The sequence below is a fragment of the Sorex fumeus genome, unplaced genomic scaffold (assembly GCF_029834395.1).
Source record: "Sorex fumeus unplaced genomic scaffold, SorFum_2.1 ptg000063l, whole genome shotgun sequence".
Classification (NCBI taxonomy): domain Eukaryota; kingdom Metazoa; phylum Chordata; class Mammalia; order Eulipotyphla; family Soricidae; genus Sorex; species Sorex fumeus.
In genome coordinates this window covers 35,452,500-35,476,965 of record NW_026606120.1, presented here as the reverse complement: position 1 = coordinate 35,476,965, position 24,466 = coordinate 35,452,500, and the positions used below count along the sequence as shown (strand labels likewise).

At 49.4% G+C, this 24,466-nt stretch overlaps 1 protein-coding gene across 2 annotated transcripts in view; it reads right to left on the bottom strand.

Moving 5' to 3' along the window:
* OSBPL11 (oxysterol binding protein like 11) overlaps positions 1-4,373 on the bottom strand; it is a 67,948-nt gene extending 63,575 nt beyond the window's left edge. For both annotated transcript variants that reach the window (XM_056127590.1, XM_056127592.1), the window contains exon 1: positions 4,192-4,373. In XM_056127590.1, coding sequence (XP_055983565.1) covers positions 4,192-4,283 — 92 coding nt within the window. In that variant the 5' untranslated portion in view covers positions 4,284-4,373. The remainder of the gene's footprint in view (positions 1-4,191) is intronic.
* Positions 4,374-24,466: the final 20,093 nt, after the last annotated feature.

Genomic DNA, 24,466 nt, shown 5'->3' with positions numbered 1-24,466 from the left:
GGTCCCCTGAACACACCCCTGAGTTCGCAAGATGTAGCACCCCCCCCCCAAAAAAAATCCAAAAACAAACACAGAACAATAGACCTACTGGGGCCACAGAGACCGCTCAATGAGCACCTGCTTTTGCACACAGAAGGTCCCGAGGCCTGGATGTGACCTCTGGTCATCATAACAATGAAAGGAGGGGGGACAAGATATGTGCATCCTCCTGGTTATGACACATTATTTACGATTCCCAGAACAGAGAACTAAACTATGTGTCCACTGAAGAACAGTTAAATACACACACACACACACACACACACACACACACACACACACACAAAACTTGGCCTGAGAACAGCTCTGTACCTTACGGCACCTGCCTTGAAAGCATGAAGGTGAGAGTTCACGCTCTCATTTCACCACGTTCTGCCAACACAAGCCCCAGCAAGCCCAGATGGAATCTCACCAGAACATGGAGTTGGCCCCACCTATGAGCACTCCAACAGGGAGTACCACAAGGAAACCGGAGAACTCCAGTGTGCGTGCAAGATTGTCACCACGGAAATAATAACAATGAAGGAGGGAGCATGGAATTAAAAGCAAAGGTAAGGGGCCGGAGCAATAGCACAGCGGGGTGGGAGCTCGCCTTGCAAGCGGCCGACCTGGGTTCAATCCCCAGCATCTCATAGGGTCCCCTGAGCCCTACCAGGAGTCATTTCCAAGAGCAGAGCCAGGAGTTAAGCCTTGAGCATCACCGAGTGTGACCCGCAAAGAAAAAAGTCCACCAACTGACAGGTAAGTGACATGTAGTATATTCATAAAGGAGTATTCTTCAGGCACCCACAGTTCATTCCCTGGCAACAGAGTCCCCTGAGCACCACCAGGTGTGGCCACCCCACACAGGAACAAAGTGATGATACAAGCTACAGCATCTATGAACCTCGAAAACACTGCTAATTAGACTTGTAAGTCTCCAGAGCAAAACCTTTTTTGTTTTGTTTTTATTTTTAGGCCAAACCCACTTGGGGCTTACTCCAGACTCTGTGCTCCAGGATGACTCCTGGCAGGGCTCAGGGAACTATCCAGGGTGCCAGGGATGGAGCCTGGGTCAGCACGTGCATGCAAGGCGAGCAACCTACTCAGCCTCCTGAACCCAAGTTCTGAACCACAGGGCCTTGGCTCAACACCAACCTCTCCAAAGACATAATCTGATCAATCATTTTTAAAACTCGTTTTTGGCAAATTACAGATAGGTAGCTGGGCTCTCAAATCCTAGACACAGATGAAGCCAGGATGAGAATGAGCTAACAAGCAGAAAATACATAGTTTGAGAATAAATGATGGATGAACAGCTGGGGGTGGAAAGATAGTACAGTGGGTAAGGCACGTGCTTTACAACTGGCTGACCCGGGCTGGATCCCCAGCAACCCCATACTGTCCCCTGAGCACTGTCAGAAGTGATTCCTGGGCACAGAGCCAGGAGTAAGCCAGAAAGAGAGAGAGAGAATAAATGAGGGAGTATCACATCAGCCTTTAAAGGAAAAGAGCTAAAAAGGTAAAAAGCAAAAACTCAAAAAAGGCAAAGAAACAGAATTAAAGAAGAAACGAAGAGAAATTCATACGCAAAAATTCAAACACAAATAGATCAAGTGGAATTCAGATCTGAAAAGAGGCTGGCGTGTTCTGCATGCACCCCAGTCTCAAAGGAGAGGTGTGCGTGCAAACCTCAAACCAGAGGCCCCCACAGGCCCCCAAGCGTCCAGCCAAGAGACTGAAGTGGCACTGGGCTAGTGCTGAGTGTGCCCCACACGCTCCCCCGCCAGGAAGAAGAAGAACCTAAAAAGATCCATCTTTTCATTCACTTCATTAGTGGGGACAGAGCCAAGTCATGGGTTGAGCAATCAACAGGAGTCAAGGAAACGGCGTGGTGAGCAAAAACAGCCTTCAGGAGGAAGGGATCAGACCAGGCTCCATTACTCTTGTCTTTAAAGTCTAAAACTTAAAGCCTCAGGGGAAGAAGTCAAGGAAGAGGGAACCACAGAAGGAAACTGCCAGATCCGTCTCTAAGAGAACAAAGAAGTCAACCAAGCTTGAAGAGGCCCCTTTCAAAACAAAGATGTCAGCATATAGATGCAGTAAGGCCAATTGTATCATCTATATCTTGGGGGAAAGAGGATAAGAACGCTCCACATAACTCAGCTTTTCAGGCATTTAAGTTTTGTTCTGATTTTTAATTAACGCAATTTCTGGGCCAGGGAGACAGTGGGGGCTAAGGTGCTTGCCTGTGACTGTCCAGCCCACTTCTCCCTCCAGCACTGAGAGGAGGTCTATGGTCTCCCAAGCGCTGAAATGACCCCTAAGCACAAAGTCAGAGGGGCCCCCAGCCTCCTGGCCCCAAACCCCACAGCCCTGCCAAATTTTGTTATGGTTTGGTTTGGTTGATTTGGGGGCCATACCAGGCTTTGTTCAGGGTATACTCTTGGCTCTGTGTTCAGAGATCACGCCTGGCAGTGCTCAGAGGACAATGTTGGGTGCAGGGTATCAAATTCGGGTTGGCCTCATGCAAAGAAAGCACAATTCCTACTGGCTATCTCGCCAAACCCTGCCCCTCTGTGTCACAGCATTCTTCGGACAGTTGCTCTCCTAGATGACTTCAGGGCACTGTGACTTTGATTCTTCTACTAGGAAGTGAAGTAGCTGAGTCTGCAGGTTAAATTTTTCAAATCTTTGACTGTCCTACATTGTTAGTTGACATTTTCCCTGTCATATTTCCAAATTAAAAACCACTTCTTCATTTGTGATTCCAATCAGCTCGTTTGAAAATTCAATATTGTTTTCAGTATTCAATTTTCAATATTCAATTTTCATTATTCAATTCAAATTCAATATTCAGTATTCAATAATGCCCCAAATAAGTGATAATGGGGCTTTGAAGGGAAGTACGGAGTAAAGTGCTTGACTTGCTCACAACTCCCACAGAGTTTCTAAGAGACCTGTTTCACTTTCCACCCATGGAGACACACCTGCTTCCAAAAGACACTTTTAAAAGGCTGGTCACACGGGCCTCGTGTCGGCATCCCCCAGTCACTGAACAGACTTCCTTGCCCCACAGTCATTTCCAATAAAGTTATAACCTTTCATACCATTTGGCTATGTAAAAGCAGTCAGGCATATTTCGCATAATTAGGTATTTTTCAAGTTAAATTTATATCCTCCACAGAATCTTGGCTTGAATCCCTTTCAAGTTTCACACAGATTTCACAAACAGCACAGAGCTAAAAAGGACTATATCAGGCACATAGGCGGGCAGTTTACTAAATTTTAAGAACTCAATCCTTTAGTTCCCCTGATTTCATTTAATACTTTTCCCGTGGTGCCAGGGCTGCACCCAGAGCCTCACAGCAAGGCTAAGAGCCACGTCTCTGGCACATTTATTCTTAATATCGGGGCCAATAGAGTGGGTACGATGCTTGCCTTACAAGCAGCTGGCCGGGGGTCAGTCCTGGACACTGGCCCCAGAGCACCGTCAGGATTCAGCCAGGAATGAGCCCTGAACACTGCTGGGTGTGACTCAAGAACAAAACCTAAAAAATTATGAATGGTTACAACGTCTCTTTACAAAACAAAACAAAACAAATTTCAACACAGCAGAAACAGAAGTGCAGAATTAAATCGGAGGAAAGATGACTTCTTAGGTTGCAAAGGAAGTTCAGGATTACATTTTTGTGGTCTCCAAGAGTACACACACACACACTCCCGTGGCCTCCAAGAGTGCATGCACTCACACACACACCCCGTGCCCTCCGAGAATGCACACACGCACGCACACCCCCGTGCCTCCGAGCGTACACACACACGCACGCACAAACATACATGCACACACACACACAGGCGCGCACGCACAAACACGCGCACACACATGCACATGCACGCACACGCACGAATACACACATGCACACGAACACACACGCGCACACGAACACACACGCGCACACGCACATACACACACGCACAGACAAGCACACGCGCGCACACACACGCTCACACACAAACACACAAGCACACACAAGCACACGCGCGCACAAACATTCACACACGCGCGCGCGCGCACACACACGCGCACATACACGCGCACACACACACACACACACACACACACACTCACACTCGAGCACACACCCGCCGAGGCCCGCCCGCCGCGCGTACCTGTATTGCCAGCCCTTGGCGCCGCCCGCGCGGCCGCCCCTGCCGGGCTCGGGCTGGGCCTCGGCCTCCGGCGCCGGCTCGGGGCCCTGCATCCTGCGCGCCGGACCCGGGTGGCCGTGCGGGACCCGCGCCCGGCCCAGCGTGGACGCCGCGGCCGCCGCCCCACCCACAGCACTCGGCCGCTCCGCCGCCTCCCGCCGGCCCTTCCGGAGGCCCGTGACCTCACTTCCGCCGCCCGAAGCGGCGCGCGCCATCTTGGAGCCGGGCAAGCGCCCGGGAGGAGGCGGGGCCTCGCGGCACAGGGGGCGGGGCGGGGCCGGAGGGGCGGGGCCGGCGGAGATGCGCCCAGGCAGGGCGACTTCCGGCCCTCAGGCCTCGGGCCTGTCCTGTCACGGGCCTGGTTCTGGAGTTGAGGAAGGAAGCTCAAAGAGTTAAAGCCATTTCTATAAGAGTTCGTAAAAATAAAGAACTTTAGTTAGGCATTTTGCCAAAGGGCGCATGGCATTGAATGACGTCAGTTAGTGTTCTATCGAAAAAGGAGCAGGCCAGGACAACTGCTCTTGGCCTCAGGCAGATCCTGCACCCTCCCTGCTCTTTGCTTTGCTGGGCAAAACAGGGGTGCTTAACTCGGTGGCTTCTAAAGTCTCTTCGGATCGAAAATGCTGGTTCTTAGCAATTAGTTCGTATGCCACAATCAACATGCTTTGGCAGATGCCCAGGAGTAGTACACACAGAGGGAGGGTCAGCCGAGCAGTGACCACTGTAGATGGAGAGAGACTGCAGACGGTCAAGGCCACGAAGAACATGAAATTTTCTTCATCCAAGGAGTGTTGCTATCCAATTTATATGGTTGGTTGGTTTGTTTGTCTTTTGGGTCACAGGGTTTTGCGATGCACAGGGGTTACTCCTGGCTTTGCACTCAGGAACTGCTCCTGACAGGGCTGGGGAGCCATATGGGATGCTGCGAATCAAACCCGGGTCGCCTGCGTGCAAGGCAAACACCCTCCTTGCTGTGCTATCTCTCCAGCCCCGATGTTTTGAAAGATCCCTCAAATCTTTTCAATAATCTGTGCTGGCACAATTGATATCCACATGAAGAAGAGCAGCAATGGCGCTGGGGAGATTGTACAGCAGGTAAGGTGCTCGTCTTGCACCCCAGCATCCCTTAGAGTCCCCCGTGCTACACCCCGAGTGGCCCCTGAGCTCAAAGCCGGGTGAAAACCCTGAACAAAAACTGAAAGAGGAAGCCTCAATTTACCCTTGCCAGCTGCTGTGAGCAGTCTGGTTTTTGGCTGGCCCACCCTACATTTTTGACCACCTACAAATTCCTGGGCTCTTTCTGATAAAAAATAACAGTTGTCTGTCATAAAATTCTACCCCAGAGCTTAGGCTCACAGGAACACTAAGATAATGGACAATACCTGAGGCAGATGCTAGAAAGACTCCAACCATCCAGATAACCCTGTAGATGGCCTGAAATCTACATACATGTTGATTGACAAGAAAAAAATGTGAAGGGCCTTTAAAAAGGCTTGCGCAACACTGACTTTTAACTTAGTCCTTACCAACTTCCTCCCCAGCTGTGGGAGTTTCTTTTCCTTTCTCTTTTCCTTTCCAATAAACTTTTCTATTTTCCAACTCTGAGTCTGAGAAACTTTATTACTCAATACTTTTATTCTTGAAAATATTGAAGAACCTGGGAATCGTGATGGAACAGAGGCCACAGTCTGCCTCTTCTGTGTCATCTGCATCACCACCAGGTTTACGCTTCCCCTCCCCCACCTCCAGCAAAAAGAACAGTATTGGACTTCTATTCCATATTATCACACAAAACCTAAACAGGACTAGGAATGTGGCTCAGTGGTAGCATTCATACCTTACATGTGCGATACCCTGGATTTTACCTCTGGCACCAAATAGAGTAAAAAACATGAATGTAAGAGTTCAACCATAAAATTCTTGAAAGATTAGATGTGTAGAAGCATATTTCCATAACCCAGGGATAAGTAAAATATTCTTATATACAATAAGATTTCAAAGCATAAGTGAAAATTAATAGATGAAACTTTATGAAAATTAAAAACTTCCATGCTGTGAACAATTCTATCTAGAGGGTAAAAATATATAGATAGTGAAATACCTAGCAACCATGAATCTGTTAAGAGACATGTCCAGAATGTATGAAGAACTCTTACAACTCATTAATAGAAAGATAAGTGGCCCATTTTTATTAAGTAACCTCGTCAGTGATGTTATGGTAGCCAGAACTGATGAACACACTCTCCTTGAGTAGTTGTCTGCTTTAGATGAAATGATATCTGTTGATGCCAGTGAGATAATACGGCAGATAGGGCACTTGCCCTGCACACAGCCAACTCAGGTTCAATATCTGGCATCCTGTGGGTCCCCTGAGCACCGCCAGGAGCGATCCCTGAGTACACAGCCAGGGGTAAGCCCTGAACACTGTTGGGTATGGACCGAAAACCAAAAAGAAAAGGAAAAAAATGAAAGAAATTACATGTATGAAGCACGTAGACACACATCTGACGTATGAACAAATGGAAAGTGCTGAGCCACTGTCAGCAGTTGTTCCTAGTAGGATATGTTTACTGTGGATGAAATGAGTGTTGTGTTTGGAGAGGGCCCCCTTCCCCCCAGATTTCAGTGAAGACAAACCCCCCAGCATCCTTCTAAAACAGCTAATCTGTGGGAGAACACTAGCTTCATCTCCCTAATAAAATGTAATGGGGGGGGGCTCCAGCGATAACACTAAGGTGACAGTGCTTGCCTTACATGCAGAAGACCCTGGTTCAAATCCCTAGCACTATCTATGACCCCAAGGCCTGCCAGGAATGATACATGAGCACAGAGCCAGGAGTAAATCCTGAGCACCACCGGGTCTAACTCAAAAACAAAAACTAAAAACTGTGTTTTTAATTTCTAGAAGCCTCCTGTTCAAAAGGTTATATCAATATAGAGTCCTAAGAGCATTGTGTGGAAATGTTTGTAGCTGCCAAGGTGAAAGTGCAGGGGCAGATATGAGCTCAGCTTCCATGCCACCCCTGTCTAGAGGCCTTCCCAGATGACTTTCCTCACAGAGCGCTGCCCTCTGTGCCTCCACTTCACCAGCGTGTCCTTCATTGAATCTTTGTTGTGCATTTTCCAACTACAGGAGGAGAACGTTGATTCTCTTTTGGTCCCTTTCTTATCCCCCATACTTGAGTACTGTCTGAAACATTTGCTGATTGCACAAATTAATTTATTATAGTGATAACAATCTGAACTTTACCACCGACCTTCAATTCTTGGCTCTTCCGCTTAGTATATGTGATCTTAGACAAGTTACTTACTTTACTGAGCCTCAGTTTTCTTCACATATAAAAAATGGAAATAGAATAAGCTAAGAAAATATATAGAAAGAGCTACAGTACAGTAGGTAGGATGCTTGCCCTGCACATGGACTGGCCAGGTTCAGTCCCTGGTACCCAGATGGTCCCCCTGAGCGCAGAAGATGGGACTCAAAAACAAAACAAACAAGCAAAAAATCACTGTATCAGTGTATCACTGTCATCCTGTTGTCTATCGATTTCCTCGAGCAGGCACCAGTAACGTCTCTTTCGTCCTAGCCCTGAGATTTTAGAAAGTGCCACATTCAAGACTCTTTCAGGGTCAGAGGAATGAGACCCATCATTGTTACTGGATTTTGGCATATTGAATATGCCATGGGAAGTTTGCCAGACTCTGCCATGCAGGCAGGGTACTCTCAGTAGCCTTCCGGGTTCTCCAAGAGTAAGAACTAGATAATAAGATGTCGCGCAGCCACGAATGAATGATCTTATAGTGTCTGGGTCTTGGCCGTTGATGGGATAACACAGCACCGGGGGCAGTTGGTGGGTGTAACGCCTACCTACTGGAAGATGGGGAATCTGGGTGGAAGAGGCCCAGTCCCTAACCAAGCAGGCTTGGAGATCTCCCCCCAGGTACTGCACACCTGGGTTCCTATGCCAGTTCCTTCATGCGTGAGGCTCGTCCGAACGTGCGGAGAGTGGTCTCAAGCATGGCTGTGGCTGGTTCCAGAGGTCTTAGGCTGCCGGGGCTCTGTTCAGGGTGGGGAGGGAAACTCAACCCGCCCCCTTCCAAGAGGCCCTGGTAAGGACAGCCAGGTGCAGGGGCAGGAGACTCTGTGCTGTTCTCTTCCAGGAGCTGGATTTTATAGTGTCTGGGTCTTGGCCATTGACGGGATAACACAGCGCAAACAAATAAAATTTGTAAAAAGTTCTTAGCACAATGTCTAGTGTCTGACAAGTGTGAAAATGCTTTCTATTTTTATTTTTTTCTTTCTGCCCCTAATATATAGGGAATGGAGAGTTGCTGAAGCACAAAAAATATGCTTTGGGGTCAGCAGGATAGTACAATTGTTAAGTTTGTTACCTTGCATGACGCCAACCCCAGTTCAAGCCCCTGCCCTCACTTACGTATGGCTCCCCTCATCAGCACCACCAGGACTGACCCTGACCACAGAACCAGTAGTAAGCTGGGAACACAACTGGGTGTGACCCAAACCCTACCCCCTCCCACAAATAAGCAGCCCTGGTTCTTCTCTGAGCCCCTGGTGATGGCAGCTGGAATAAAGGTTTTTGAGAATTGCGAGGTATAGAGGGGAGCAGTACTGACCCAAGGAGTGTCACTTGAGAATAATGTTGTGGACTCACAGTCTTTTTAAAATTTTACTTTATTCTTATAAAGTAGTTCACAATATTTGATTACATTTAATATTCAAACACCAGTCCCACCACCATATTTTGGATATTTCCATGCCAAACTACAACCCCTGTCCCAATGCAGAACAGAAATAATTTATTTTGTATTGCTTTTATGAATAAACTGCTGAAAATACTCCAAAACACTTTCCTTAGAGGAGGGTGTGTGAAGATTGTTGTATTTCACCCAGGGGCCATTAGGCCCTTCTATAGGAGATTTCTAATATGTTGTAAAGGGTTGAGCAGTGTGTGTGTGTGTGTGTGTATATATTTGTAAAAATATATTTCGCTCTAAGATTGGTTACCTTCTACATCAGATGGGGTGTGCTACTCCTGGAGTAGAAATGGTGTGAGGTACGAGATGTCATTTGTGGCTGCGCAGAACCACAATTTTTATTTGAGAAATTTTGCACACTTACAACAAATGTTATCGCTACTCTGGTATAACAATTTCAATAAACTGGAGCACTCCCTGTGACTTCCCCAGCTGCCTACCCTCCACCTTGCCTTCAATTTAGGCCGAAATTCTTTTTGGAGGGTGAAGCAAAATCGTTTTTATTGAGTGGAACTTGCTTAGAAAAATGTGAGAGGTGAGTGGGAAATATAGTACAGCAGCATTTGTAGGGCATTTGCCTTGCACGTGGCTGACCCGGGTTCGACCTTTAGTGTTCCATATGGTCCCCTGAGCACCACCCCTGACTGAGTGACTGACCCTTGAGCATCGCCAGGAGGAAGGAAGGAAGGAAGGAAGGAAGGAAGGAAGGAAGGAAGGAAGGGAGAAAGAGAGGAGAGGAGAGGAGAGGGGAGGGGAGGGGAGGGGAGGGGAGGGGAGGGGAGGGGAGGGGAGGGAAGGAGGAAAAACATACTTAAGAGAGAACATGGATTTAGGCAGAAATCCTTTGTCCCATTTCCCCACGCCAGTGGTGCTGATCCTACTAAAAGTCTCCAAGGAAGTGGCATAAACTCAAAGCTTATTGCCAGCCAAAGCAAAAGAAATGCACAGACACTGTGTTTTTGTTGAGAGGACAGAAAGTTGAGGAAGAGAAAATGGAGAAGCTGATGTGCTCAGAATTGAGAAAAATGAAAACATTTCATTCTCGAGTCTCTCAGCACCCCTCTCCCGAATTTCTAGTACACAGTATGCAGTAAAATTAGGATTTTTGTTCCTTTGTGTTTTGTTCTTGGGTCACCCTTAAGTGTTCACTCAATTAGGTGCTCAGGGTTTCTCCCAGCAGTGCCTGGGGGACCCTGCGGTGACAGGAACCAAACAGGACTCCCACTGCAGACCATGTGCTCCTTTCTCTCGGAGTCCGTAAGGTGGAGGCGCACGGTGAGCATTCATAAGGAAAGTAGAAGTCACAACGCTTACCAAGAGTGTTTGACCACAGAACTCCTTTTCCATAGACCATCTCCCTCGAAGAGTGTCCACAAAGTTTATAGATCGGGACACCGTTAGGAGAAAAGTAGCTTTCCAGCAAAGTGTCTCCCGATGGGCAGTGGCCATGCAGCACGAAGGAGGCCAGGCCTGTCAGGGCTCTCGTGGCTCCCTGAGCACTGCCTTGAGCAACCTTCAAGCACAGTGTCGAGAGTACCCCAAACACGCTGCATGTGCCCTCCCCCGAAGACAAGACTGGTGGATCTTATGAGGAAACCCATTCAGATTGGACTTACTTTCTCAAATTTTAGCCTCAGTTTCCTTCTCAACCTTCCCTGGCTTCTGGAATCCCAAATGCCTCAAGGTCCTGGCAGGGAAGGAACTACACCTGCAAGGCCCTTGGTATTGAAAGGAGATTGGTCGTTCTCATAGTTGTGAAGGAAAATAATACATAAAACAAATGAAAAGGTTCTAAGCCTTGAAAAGAGGTTGGTGTTCATCATGTGGAATTGCAAATAAAATAATGAATGATGTAAATGAAAAGAAACCCAAAGAAGGTTTGGGGCCACACCCAGCATGCTCGGGGTTCCTCCCGGCTCTGGTCTCAGGAATCACTCCTGGCGGTGCGCAGGGGACCGAACCCAGGGCAGCCATCGTGCAAGGCGGGAGACCTAGCTGCTGGACAGTCTCACCAGCTCCCACCCCCGGCCGCTTCAACAAGAGTCATGATCTGCTTGCTGGACAGAGTCAGGAAGAGGATGAAGTCAGGAGTTGCTGGGTGGCCCTGACCCAGAGGCCGGTACGGTGGAGTAGTGGCGGCTCTCGGGACTCTGAACTGCAGGGGCAACGGCAAAGAAACACTCCATAATTTCTTGGGAATGAATGTAAACGTCGATTCTTTAAAAAGACACTTTTCTTTCTTTTTTGTGTGTGTGTGTGTGTGTGTGTGTGTGTGTGTGAAGATTGTTGTATTTCATCCTGGAGCCATCTGAGCCCTTGTATAAGAGATTACAAGCATGTATGTTAAACCCAGACAGATATGTGCTACTTTTGACACATCAGTGGGCAGAGCACAAGAGGCTGCGTGCTCCAGGACGTCCTATGTCGCTCTCTTCTGGGAGCAAAACGGCACTTTTCATGGCCAGCCTGGCTCTGGAACTGCTGTAGCTTCCCCGGTTTCCACCATGAGCAGCTGGCATGGGTGGCTGAGCAGCTCCAGAAACTTGCGGCTGGCCGAACACCCTCTGGGCCCAAACTGCCCCTGCTCCCTTGGCCCAGCCTCCCCTTCACCCCATCCAGCCTACCTGCAGCACCCCATGGAGGAAACCTCCCTGAGCGCCAGCTGTCTGGAGACCCCGGACAGGGCATGTGCCCCTGTCAGGCCCTGGTGGACTGTGGCTGAAGCCAGCACAGAGTGCCCGGGCCAAGAATGGCAGCAGCTCTGCCTCTGTCTGGTCCCCACTGCTGAGTTGCTCCTGAGGCCCAGGGCGCAGCATCTCCAGCAGGTCACCTGGACCTGTGGGCGATCGTACCACAGCCTGATGGTGCCCTCAGGCTTCCTGATACCCCAAATCCACCACTGTCCTCTGGCCAGACCCCAACAACTCAGGACTGGTTTCCTGAGAAATTCAACCTCCAAAAATTAGGTATGTGGGAGCCACGTCCATAAGCCACCTCTGGCTTTGCTATACTTGCTCATTTATGGGCCTTGATTCAGAGACCCATAAGTAAATCTAAGTTGGGATGAACAACCTCCCCCCACTTCCTTGTACTCCCAGAAGCACCGGCAGTCACCCCAACAAACCAATTCCAGCGCCACCATGTAAGCTCTTCTACCAGCTTCAGTTCAGATACCCATAAATAAATCTCAAAAGAGACCAAAAGCCGCAGTTAATCTCAAACAAGTGCAAGGCTGAACAGACCAGGGCAAACAGGAGGGGGGCGGGTCAGCCTGGCGCCCTCCCAAGCAAAGCCTCTGGCAGCCACTTGCTCCCACAATCCAAAGTTGTTGCCATGCCCACTGCCGAACTCCACCCTCTTGAGATGGACCTCACGGAGATATTAATCTGCTGAAAACTCGAGTGTGCATGTCTTGTGACAGATATCTCTGTACTTTCTCAGGGTCATGAGAGGCCACCTCCCCCAACTCCCCATGCCTCCAGAAGCCCCAGTAGTCATGTCCATACCTCAACGCTGCAACCCAGGTTAAAAAAAGAAAAAAGCTACTCTCGCTGTGCCTTCTCAATAAAAATACTGAATGCCTTGAACAAACATGATAACCTCTCAGTACCTGTATTGCAAACCACAATGCACAGAAGGAGAGAGAGAGAGAGAGAGAGAGAGAGAGAGAGAGAGAGAGAGAGAGAAGAAAGGTCTGCCATAGAGGAAGGCAGGGAGGGGTGTGGGGTTGGGAGGGATAATGGGAGTGAAACGGGGGACAATGGTGGTGGGAAATGCACACTGGTAGAGGGAGGGGTGTTGTATCACAGTATGACTGAAACCCAACCATGAACAACTTTGTAATGGTCTATCATGGCGATTCAATTAAAGACAAATAAAGAGAATTTAGTCAGTCTACCTTAAGAGAGGTGTCTTTTCAGTCCAACAGACCATTGCCTTGAAGGCCCAAAATGCCAAATTTAAATTTTTTAAAGTCCTAAGAATCAAAGAGGAGGGCTGGAGAAAGCCCTCTGCAGATTGGAGCACCTGCTTTGCATGCAGAAGACTCAGTTTTAGCCCCCATCATTCCAGGAGTGACTCTCCTCCCACCCCCCCCCACCCCCCACTGAGCTCAGAGCCATAAGCAATCTCCAAAGCATCACAAGAAATGACCCAAAGAAACAATCAAGAAATATGAGATTTAGGGCTGGAGCAACAGCACAGGGGTAGGGCGTTTGCCTAGCACGCAGGTGACCCGGGTTTGATTCCCAGCATCCCATATGGTCCCCTGAGCACCGCCAGGAGTAATACCTGAGTGCATGAGCCAGGAGTAACCCCTGTGCATTGCTGGGTGTGAATCAAAAAGAAAAAAATATATGGAATTTAATATGAAAGTCTTGCAATCTTGAAGGTTTTTTTTGCGAGGGGGGGGTTGGTTTTTGTGCCACACCTGTGGTGCTCAGGGATTACTCAGGAATAGGCTGTGGGGACCATATAGAAACCTGGGTTCAAACCCCAGTTTGCCGCATGCAAGGCGAACAGCCTTCCCGCTGTCCTGTGGCTCTGGCCCCCAACACCGGCTTCCCATCGTTAGGAAGCCTTTCCTGCAGCAGCATTCGGACACTTTCCTTCCTCTCCCTTCATAGAACCAGTAGCCTGAGAACATGTGTATAAGACATACATGTGATACAGCAGGGGCAGAAGTGTGGAGCACAAGGTCCTTTAAGTCTCCGCCCATGGAACAGGTAGCCAGCAGAGTAGGGAATGGGGAGGCCAGGGGGTCAGCAGCAGATCATTGTCTGCACCCCGACACCCATGCAGCGCTGTTAGTAGTCAGATCTGGAAACAGCCCGAGTGCCTGAGAACTGGGGCACAATTACACAGTGAAATACTACACAGCTGTTAGGAAAAATGAAGTCATGAAGTTTGCCTATAAATGGATGAACATGGAGAATATCATGCTGAGTGAAATGAGTCAGAAAGGGACAGATATAGAATGACTGCATTCATTTGTGGGATATATACATAAAACAACAACAACGAAAACCAACAGCATGACAATAATATCCAATGGCAGGGAAAACTGGCCAGTGGTGTGGAGATGGAGGGTAGTTAAGATAGAGGAGGGTTTATTATGACAACACTTGTTGGAAATGATCCCTGTGGACAAGAACTGAGTGTTGAAAGCAGGTAAAGGGATAGACATGATAAGCTTTCAGCATCTGTATCACAAACCATAATGCCTAAAGAGAGAGAGAGGGAGAGAGAGAGGGGAGAGAGAGAGAGAGAGAGAGAAAGAGAGAGAGAGAGAAGGGGAGAAAGAGAGAGAGAGAGAGAGAGGAGAGAGAGAGGTGCATGCCATAGAGGCAGGCTAGGGTGGGGGTGGCTTGAAGGGGTGGGAGGGAAACTGGGGACATTGGTGCTGGGAAATTACACTGGTGGAGGGATGAGTGTTGGAACATTGTATGACTGAAATGCAATCATGGCCAATTTTGTAACGCTCTCTCGTGGTGATTTAAGAAAATAAAAAGGTGACCCCCAGCCCCATCACTCTCTCTGAGCAGCACCCTCTGGACACTGTCCACTCTCAGGTGGGGCTATGTGCCCCGGAAACAGGTCCAGACAGGGGCAGACACAGGTAGGGGCGGGTTCCCGGGGGGCCCAGTGGCGGGTCACCAGGAGCTGCTGTGTCCAGTGGGGAGGCTCAGTGACAAGCGCAGGGTCTCACTCACGTGCATGTGGCCTGGCCAGAGACTGGGGAAGCTTCCGCGGGTCAGAGACAGTGATGCAGGGACAGGACCTGGCGGTCATTCACAGGAGATGAGTAGACTGGATGGGACAGGGGCATCAGGACTGGGCAGTGTCAGGGACAGGCCTGGTGCCAGCGTTCACAGATAAAGGAGGAGTTCCAGGTATCTGGGAGGGACCCATCGGCCTCATCTGCACAATAAACTCTAACCTTTAGCTTCAAGAGTTTGGCATGCAAATCTTTCATACAGCCCTCAAGATTCCTTCATTGTGGAAAATCCACTTTTACGCTAACAATTTCAGAAAAATTTGGAAATCTGCTTTTGTGCTAACCTTTTGGGAATTTTGAAGGAGAAGGAAAAAAAAGATACACAATCATTCTTCTAGAGCAGAGAAAGTTCTTGGTTGAGCAGAGCTCTGCTTAGAGATGAAGAAATAAGACAGTGTAGTGGCTGGGCGCACAGGAGGACTAGCTCCCTGCGCCTCTGAGCAAGGCGGGACCTGGAAGTAGCCAATGGTCTCTTCAAGACCCTTTGCTCAGGGGGCTGGAGCGATAGCACAGCAGGTAGAGCGTTTGCATTGCATGTGGCTGACCCGGGCTCGATTCCCAGCATCCCATATGGTCCCCTGAGCACAGCCAGGAGTAACTCCTGAGTGCAGAGCCAGGAGTAACCCCTGTGCATCACCAGGTGTGACCCCCCTCCAAAAAAAAAAAAGATCCTTTGCTCTGAAATGTCTTTTACAAAGGGCCATTGACCAGCTTTAAAGCAGACCTGACAGGCCTGGCAGAAAGCCATGAGGTACCAAGCAGCCTTGGGCCAAGGCCGAGGGGATGAGCTTCAGGCATCCATGACAAGGAATATTTATTTCTACCTCCTATTGATTAATTAAATTTTTGAAATAACTTTGAGATAAAAACTTACAAAGTTGTTCATGATTGCGTTGCGGTCATACAATGTTTCAACACGCATCCCTTCACCAGGGCACATTTACCACCACCAAAGTTCCCAGTGTCCTTCTCACCCCCCATCCCCAGGCCTGCCTCTATGGCAAACTCTCTCTCTCTTTTTCTCTCTCCCCCCTCTCTCTTTCTCCCTCTCTCCCTCCCCGTCCCTTCCCCCCCTCCAGGGAGATTAGTTACAGCAATGCTGCTTGGTTGAAGGTCAAGGAGGTTAGAGCTGTATTCCCTGATCTGTGCCTGTGCTATGTTTCTGTGTCACTTGTACATAGCCTAAAATGAGAGAGAAAAAAGTAAATGGAGGGACTGGAGCACTAGTAGAGTGGCAGGATAAGTCCTGAATTCAGTTTGATTCCCAGCACCTTGTCCACCCAGTACCCCTAGAAGTAATCTCTCTGTGCAGATGCAGGGGTAAGACTTGAACACTGCTGGGTGTGGCCAAAAGAAAAAGTATCCAGCAGCTGTCAAGAGGGACAGGCAGCTGGGTGTGCAGGGCATGAGCTTGGCGACTGCATCCCAAGGTTCGGACTGGCCCTCCAACCTTCCACCAGCACCCTCAGAAGCAACTGCCTATCTTCTCCTGAACACTATCCCCAACCAAAAACAGAATAGATACACCACTATGATCTTAAGATCCCTTAAGATGGGGCTGTAACTCAGTGCTAGCTTTATATGAGGACCTGGGTCCAATCCCCAACACTACAAAATAACAAAAATGACAATAAACTTCTAGTTATAGAACCCAGTCTCTTTACATCTTGAAAAATAGAAATTTATAAGCAGACATAATCCTTTTCTGCAGGGCCAGAGCTATAATACGTGGACTGGGCATTTGCCTTGCACACAACTGATCCCAGCATCCCATATGGTCCTCTGAGCCCTGCCAGGAGAAATTCTTAAGCACTTCCAGGAGTGCCCTGAAAACCGGGGTGGGGGGAGAATTCTTCTGCAAAGGTTACTAAGGGAAGGGGGTTGAGCTTGTGGTGGGTAGGGGAGGGCCTATTCCTGAGCCAGGGAAGGTACCCAGGACAGTCTCGAGGCTGTGTCCTGTCACTGGAGGGAGGCTACCTGGAGCCTCACCCGTGGCAGCCTACCTGGTGTCCATGCCTACCTACCTGGGGCTTGCTCCCCAGGGTCCAGGGTTGTTATCTCATGGTGCACGCAGCCCCACAAGGACAGCAGAGGTGCCTTTATGCACCTCAGGAAGCAAGGGAGCTGCGGCCTGCCCCTTGTGCTGCTAAGCCACCACGGAAGGCCACCCCTCTGCCTCACCGGAGAAAAAGTGCAGCTGCAGGGCTGGCTAGTGGGCTCTGAAGAGTTTGTTACCTGGATGGCTGGATTTGAGGCAAGTTCTCTTGAGAATTTAAAGTTTGGGCACTTGTTTTGCTCTCAGTGCTCAGAGTAGTTCCCTGAAACTGCATATGGTCCCCTAGGCCCTGCTAGGAGTGACCTCTGAGAAAGCTCTGAGCGCAGCTAAGTGTCACCCCCTGCCACCCCACCCCCCAAAAAAACCAAAGAGACCCAAAACAAGCCCCCAAGGATGCAAAGGTTAGGGGCAGGAGTTAAAAGTTTGTGCCTTGCCTGTGACTGAGTCAATTGGACATCCACACCCCCACCTCACACACCAGACCCCCCGCACCACAGCGTGTGGCCCTGGAGATAGCACGCACGCCAGTTGGGTGGCGGATAGTTCTCAACCAGATCACACCTCTCACCTCTCACACCAAACCCAGCTGCCTGGCTGGCCGTGAATCGACAGAGGGTCCCCTTCAGCTTGCAGCCTCCTGAGCATCTCTTGAGAGACCCTCCCCAAAAGAAAGAAAAGATTGGAGAGATGTTTCAAAGAGCTAAACACAAGCTCTGTCCGTGGGATGCCTGGATTGAACTCCAGCATTTTATGGTCCCTAAATACTGCCAGCAGAGACCCCAAGCACAGACCTAGGACAACCCTGCACTCAGCACCACCAGGGGTGCCCCCCCCACACAAATAAAGTATTTACTGATTTGGGCCTGGAGAAATGGATCTATGACTGAGGGCACTTTCTTGGAAGGAAAAGTTAAATTCATACCCCAGTGTCAACTGCACTGGGACTGTGGCAGTAATGCTGGGAGAGCCCCATAGAGAAAGTGCCCAGGACAAGGTCAGCCCCCCCCACCCCGCCCTCATACCTGTCCCCCAGGTGCTCCTCACAGCCCTCGGTTGGGGACCCTGCCAGGAAACAAAGACCAAGTCCAGGCTGTCTTTCTGGATCACTCTAGTCTCAAGAGGATTTAAATATCTATTTATTTAGTGTTTGGGGCCACACCCAGCAGTGTTCAGGGCTTACTCTTGACTCTGTGCTCATGGGTCACTCCTGGCAGGGTTCAGGGGACCATATGTAATGACAGGGCTTGAGCCCTGGCTGGCAGCATGCACGACCAGCGTCTTACTCCCTGGACTATTGCTCTAGTCTCAGGATTTTTGTTTTACCACTAGTTAGGAGAACTAGCATTTATGAAAGCTGAAGACCACCACCCTCCCACACCTGCTGGCCTGGAAGCTCTGGGCACTGCGTTTGTGCAATGCTGTGGTGTGACGATTCGGTTGGTTGGAGGCACAGAGATAATGTAGAAGCACAGAGGGTCACGGCTCTCTCTGGCACTGTGATGAAGAAGGTCTTCTCGTGGCCTCCCTTTATTTACCTTCCTACCGTATGCATCGCTAATGAATTCAGTACAATGAGGGAAATCATTAAAGGAGAAAAACGGAGTTTACAGGATAAGCATATATCAGCAAAACATCAAAGCATATATAGTCCTGCCAGGTGTGTGAACCAAATGGCTACAATCTCTTGGGAGAAACTCCAGGTTGAGCCAGTCAGCTCTACAGGTCAGGACTTCCTCACCCCTGGGGTGGTATGTGGGAGGAGAGAATGTTTGCATTTAAAGCTAAGCTGGGTTTGAGATATGTGGGAAGGGGTGACTGCTTCTTGGTACTGCCAGGAGTTAATTTAAGGCCAAGGCAGATGAAGGAAGATTTGTTAACCCTTTCCAGATCAGTTGGACTCACAAGTTTCAGCTCGCCCTCTTCATTCAAAGTGGGGTCTTGGGTCTGCTTCCTGCTTGCAGGGCAGCATCCGAGGATTCATCCTAGTAATCGGGCCAGGCACCAACACAGTGCTCAGAGGTTCCTACGTCTCTCCAGAGCCCCATCTCCCAGTGGGTCAGAACACTGGCACGGCAGCTGAACCCAAGCTTAGGAGTTTGCCATCAAAGGCCAATTACTTAAGGGTAAGGGCTGATGGGAGAAAAACAGGGTCTTTCTGGGAAAACAACCTGAGAAGAGGGTAGACTTCTTGTCCTAAGCAAAAAAAAAAAAAAAAAAATCAGAAAACCATCTTCTTCTTGGGTTGGGCTGGGGGGTTTCATGGGGCTGCTTGGAAAAATAAGTTAGAAGTTTACGGTCATGGGCAGAGCCCAGCCCACATGGGTGAGCGTTGGCAGGCACTGACTCTGGGGAGGACCGTGGTCTGAAGACGTGGCCAAGTGGTCGTTCCCCGGGTCTGTGACACCTGAGTCTCTGCAGGAGCCTGTCCTGTGCTGGAGGGGGAGTGGTGTCCTGGGCCGCTCAGAGGCCTCTTGTTTGCTTTCCCTGCCTCCACCCCATCCTCCGCCACTGGACCTGGCTGAAGCTCAGACACACAGAGCATGAGAGCAGCTCTCACTGCGGTGGAAACTCCTGCCCAAGGCCAGCAGAAAGCCAAGCCACATGTCCTGAGAAGCCGGACACACCGGTGTATGATGCTGGTGACCAGTCACGTGCCTGCTCCAGAATTGGGTCCCTAACAGGCACACGCTCCATTTGTACAGACTATCTGATGGGCGACGGGGCAGGAGAGGACAGAGCAGAAATTCCAAAGCAGGATCTGGACTGCCTCAAGGCCAAGAGCACATTTGGAATATGTTCCCAGGTCACCAGGTTACAAAGTGAGACTGGCCTTCTCAGGCCATCCTGAGTGCGCCCCATGGGCACGTTGTGTCTCCCAGACTTGGCTGCCCCGGCACAGGGGCTCATCATTAGGACTGAGGGACAAGACCAACAGGGAAAGAGAGGTTATCAGAAGCATATGTGTGAGGGGTGGAGAGATAAGGGCTAAGGCCTTGCACACGGCCAAGCCATGCCCCCTCTCCCTCCAACACAAGTAGAAGTGTGCAGTGAGGAGCAAGATGCAGTCTCTAATGCTAGCCCATTCACAGCATCATATTGGACTCCTAGCCTCATCCTGAACTCGTCCTGGCCTCCTCCTGGCCTCCTCCTGGCCTCCTCCTGGCCTCCTCCTGGCCTTGTTCTGGTCTCTAACATCTCAGCACAGAAAGCCGAGTTTGGTTGCAGGTGGCTGACATAGAGGGCGTCTCCTCACTCTGAGTGTGGAACCCTGAGAAAGGTCTGTGAAGCTCTGTGGGAACTTGAGTCCCTGAAGACACAGGACTAACCCCAGTGTGTCAGAGATGGAGGACGGACAGACCGTAAAGAAAGTGGGAACCAAAGAAACCTCACCCAGACCTTAGAAGGCTCGCAGGTTGGTTTTTTGTTTTTGTTTGTCTTGTTCTGTTTTGTTTTTTTTGAGACATTTGGGTCACACTTAGTGGTGCTCAGGGGCCACTCCTGGCTCTGTGCTAGGAGTGACCCTCGACAGAACTCATGGGACTAGATGTACCAGGTTTGTAGCCACCGAGGCTGCATGCAAGGCAAGTGCCTTACCTCCCCTGTGCTTGCAGCTCTCACTAGGATTAAGAGCCTGTGTTAGCGAACAGTCACAAAGAGGAGTACGGACAACAGCTCTTCAAAACTGTCTGAGTAGCCTCTGAGGGCCACTGACAGCCAACCAAAATGCAGCCATTTGGCTGGAGGTTGGCTCCCTCCTGGATGCCGCCATATTGGCATTCTTTCGCCCCCTTTCACCTGAGTACTGGCAGCTGCCCTGCAGTCTGGTCCAGGCGATGTCGGTGGGCCCCATGGCTGGCTCATGTGAAGTGGGGAGGAGAAAGATGGTCGCTTTCTCCCTATCCTCCTCTGCCACCCGGGACCCAGGGTTACTGGGTTCTTGTCTCACCTTGCAGAAAAGAATCTTGCAGGAGCAGACAAGCAGTGAGGTAAAACAGATTTTATTTGGAGGTTTTGAAGGGAAGGAGAGCTTGCCTTCTGAGATACGGGTTGAGCTATCTCTGGAGCTGCAAGAACAGGCCCTCTATACTGCCAATACTTAATTGCCTATTTTAAAAATAAAAATTAAGGCTCTCTATAAGATACTTAATGGCCTATTTTAAAAATAAAAAGGGATGAGATGCCAGGAGCCAAAGTGTCAGTACAGCCTGAGCTGCAATTTAAGAACTAATCTCTTCTTGGAAAAATGTTAAAATACATTGTGTAAGTTTCTGAGCTACGCCTGGGATAACTGCCGTGAGCCCACCGTTACGGCTCACACCCTCATTTACTGAAAATCTGCATGCTTCGTTAATTCCCCGTTTTGCCCACTTTCTCTTGTAATCAATTATAAAAGTTTAGCTTGGGAGAAATAAATTTGGAGCTTGATCAGAGTCTTGACTTGCTCCCATTCTTCTGTCTCTCTCTTTTTTCCCACTCGTGCACCCTCTCCCAGTTATCCATGTTGACTAGTCCCGCAGGTCAGGGTATTAGAATAATGTCCTTTTTGTATAGACACAGGAAGACAGTTGATGCCATGCTTTTGTATCTTGGGAGTTAACTGACTCCAAATAATATTTACTCCTGAACATCTGTCATATTTACTTGACTTAAGCCTCAGTTGCCCTTAGTTCCTAGCATCCCAAATGGTGGGTCCCAGTGAAGGGACTAGATAGACCCCAGGCAAGCTGTGAGCTACCCTGGCATTGAAACGGAACAGGCCAAGTGCCAGAAAACTGTAAAAAGCTAAGAGCATAATCATGGACAAATTCTGTCATGACCCAAAGAGAAGTGATTGGACAAGGACCTTGCTGGGATTAGGAAGGACTAATCTGGTCTGAGAACTGCAGTCTGGGATCTATAGTGACATGTCCCCAGGAGAGCCACCCTATAAGATTAATATATCTCTTACTGTATCCATACAAGATGACTAATATAAAGTAATAAAATTAAAAAATGACTAATATTATTAAGAAGTAAATTTAAGATGACCGTTTGTTTATGGACTAAGGAAAGGAGAAATACGCCCTTTGATGAGTTCTTTGATGAAATTTCATCCTTGAGCTAGTCTCCCAGCAGGAGGAGATCTTTGTCTTAGAAGAGCTTCCCTGGAAGGAGTTTTGATTGTGCTATCTGACCTGGATGTAGTCGCTACCCCCAATGCTCAGAGGTTGGGCTCTAGACTAAGGCTGTGAGACTGGGCGAGACTGGGCACAGAAAGATGAGCATGGGGAAAGCAGGAGATGGAAATGAGTGCAGTGTGAGATGGGAATGGGGCACTCAGTGAGATTGGAACAGGCACGCGGGGAGAATGGAATAAATGGCGGGACGAAGATTGGAATAAATGGTGTCTGATCACCAACCAGCCTGGTGTCCTGTTTGCTCCTTCATGCGTCTGTTGGAGGTGGCTGCAGGCCGGGCTGGGGAAGCGACTCATGGCCACTGAGCGCACTTGGTGAGAGCCCGGCACACTCATCCTTTGTGAACAGTACACACTGGTTCGCAGACGAGGGGGTGAAGAAGGCTCAGGTCATGCACTGGCTGAATGGTCCAGAGGTTCCTCTCCGTCCCATCTCCGCCCGTGGGCCCCAGTCTCCTCTTTAGGGCCAGCCCTTCTTGGGACAAAGATACTGGCCCTAACTAACTCCCCTTCCCTGGCTTCCCAAGCACATCAAGTGCCACCCACCATCTACTAACGCAAAGCCCCACAGACTGGAGGCTTACACAATATTTTTTCTCACTGTTTTGAAGGTTGGAAGTCCAGGTTCCATCGGAGGTGGGTCCGAGGAGGGTCTGAGTGCGCTGATCTCCTGCTGTGAGGGGTGAGAGCATGCCCCTCCCCATACCACCGAACTCAGGCCTCCAGCATGGAAGGACAGTGCTCTCGTGCTGAGCTCCACCTCATGGTAAGTCACTTGGAAGGCCCCAGATCCTGTCAGATTATTAACGCTTATTCAGAAAGATGTGAGGAGAGAGAACGAGAGAAGAAAGTCTTCTCCAGAGTGGAAATAGGCAAGCAAAGAGACAAGTGAGATACATGTTTAGGGAGATCATGGGCTTGACGAGCAAGCCCCAAATCGGGGGAGATTTTATATAATTCTTCCCAGTGATTTTTTTTCTGGAGCTTTGTGTACGTGCAAGTTAACCTGGGTGTTGTCACAGGAAGCCTCACACTTGGTGACCTCACAGCCCTGTCCCTTGCACTGTTGACCGTCTCTTCATAATGGATCCTTTTCCTTCTCTGAGGGGTCCACCCTTCTCTGGGTGGGGCCTTGGAAGTCTGCATCTAGGTGGGCCCCAGTTTCTCCACTTCAAAGAGCTCAAGATCTGTATCTCAGAGGGATGTGCACCACATGCCCTGGGCTACACTTCAGGGCTAGGGAATCTCCTCTTAAATTTTATCATTCTCCAAAATTACATTTCCAGGGCTCCCCTACCTGTCAGAAATCTTACCCTGAACACCCTGAAAAATCCTATTCATCATGTTAAGAAGAAATGGCTATCTGGTATCTTAAGGATAATTTCTCTACCTCTGTCTCTGGGGCTATACCTGGCTCTGTATCAGGAGTGCCCCTTGACCATGCTCAGACGATGATGCTAGGTGCTGGGGATTGAACTAGGGTTACTGCTGAGGTGACCAGACACACATCAAGTGTCTTGCTTCCTGTGCTAGATCCCTGACCCTGTGTTTTTACTTTGTGTTTATTTGGGGGCCACACCTGGCAGTGCTGAGGGTTCAGTCCCAGCTCGGCCTCAAGAATAACTCTGGCGGTGCCAGGGAAATCTTATGGAGTTCTAAGGGTTGAACCACAATCAGCCATGTGCAAAGCCAGCAACCTACCAACTGTACTATCACTCCAGTCCTATTTACAGTTTTTATCATGCAAATGCGTTGATATGACCATGTCATGGCGACAGTCTTCTTAAGTGGTCCCCATCTTTGCTCGTGCTTGATTTGGGGCCTCCCAGGCTCTTCAGAGGCTAGGGGGCCACTCCTGGCTGTGCAGGCATGACGGCTCAGTACTCAGGCCCAGTGATGTGGTACTGCCGGACTCTGGGCCTGAGAGGGAGTGGCCAGGGAACACCCCATGTGCTGGGGGCCTGGGTTCCATCCTGGCACTGTACTGTCTCCTGGACCCCAGCACAGTGCTGGGAGTAGCCCCTGAGCCCCAGAGGAAACGAGCATCAAGAACATGAACTTCTGTTTACAATAGCCAGAAACTGGAAAAAACCTGAATGCCCAAGAACAGATGACTGGTTAAAGAAACTTTGGTACATCTACACAATGGAGTACTATGTAGCTGTTAGAAAAGATGAAGTCATGAAATTTACATACAAGTGGTATAATATGGAAAGTATCATGCTAAGCGAAATGAGTCAGAAAGAGAGGGATAGACATAGAAAGATTGCATTCATCTGGGGGATATAAAGTAACAAAATATGAGATTAATACCCAAGAATAGCTGAGATCAGCACCAGGAGGATTACTCCATAACTTAGAGGCCAGCCAGGTATCCTAGAGGAAAGGGCAGTTCAGATAGAGAAGGGAGCACCAAATAAAGGGTGTTTGGAGGATCCTCCCAGGAGGGGAG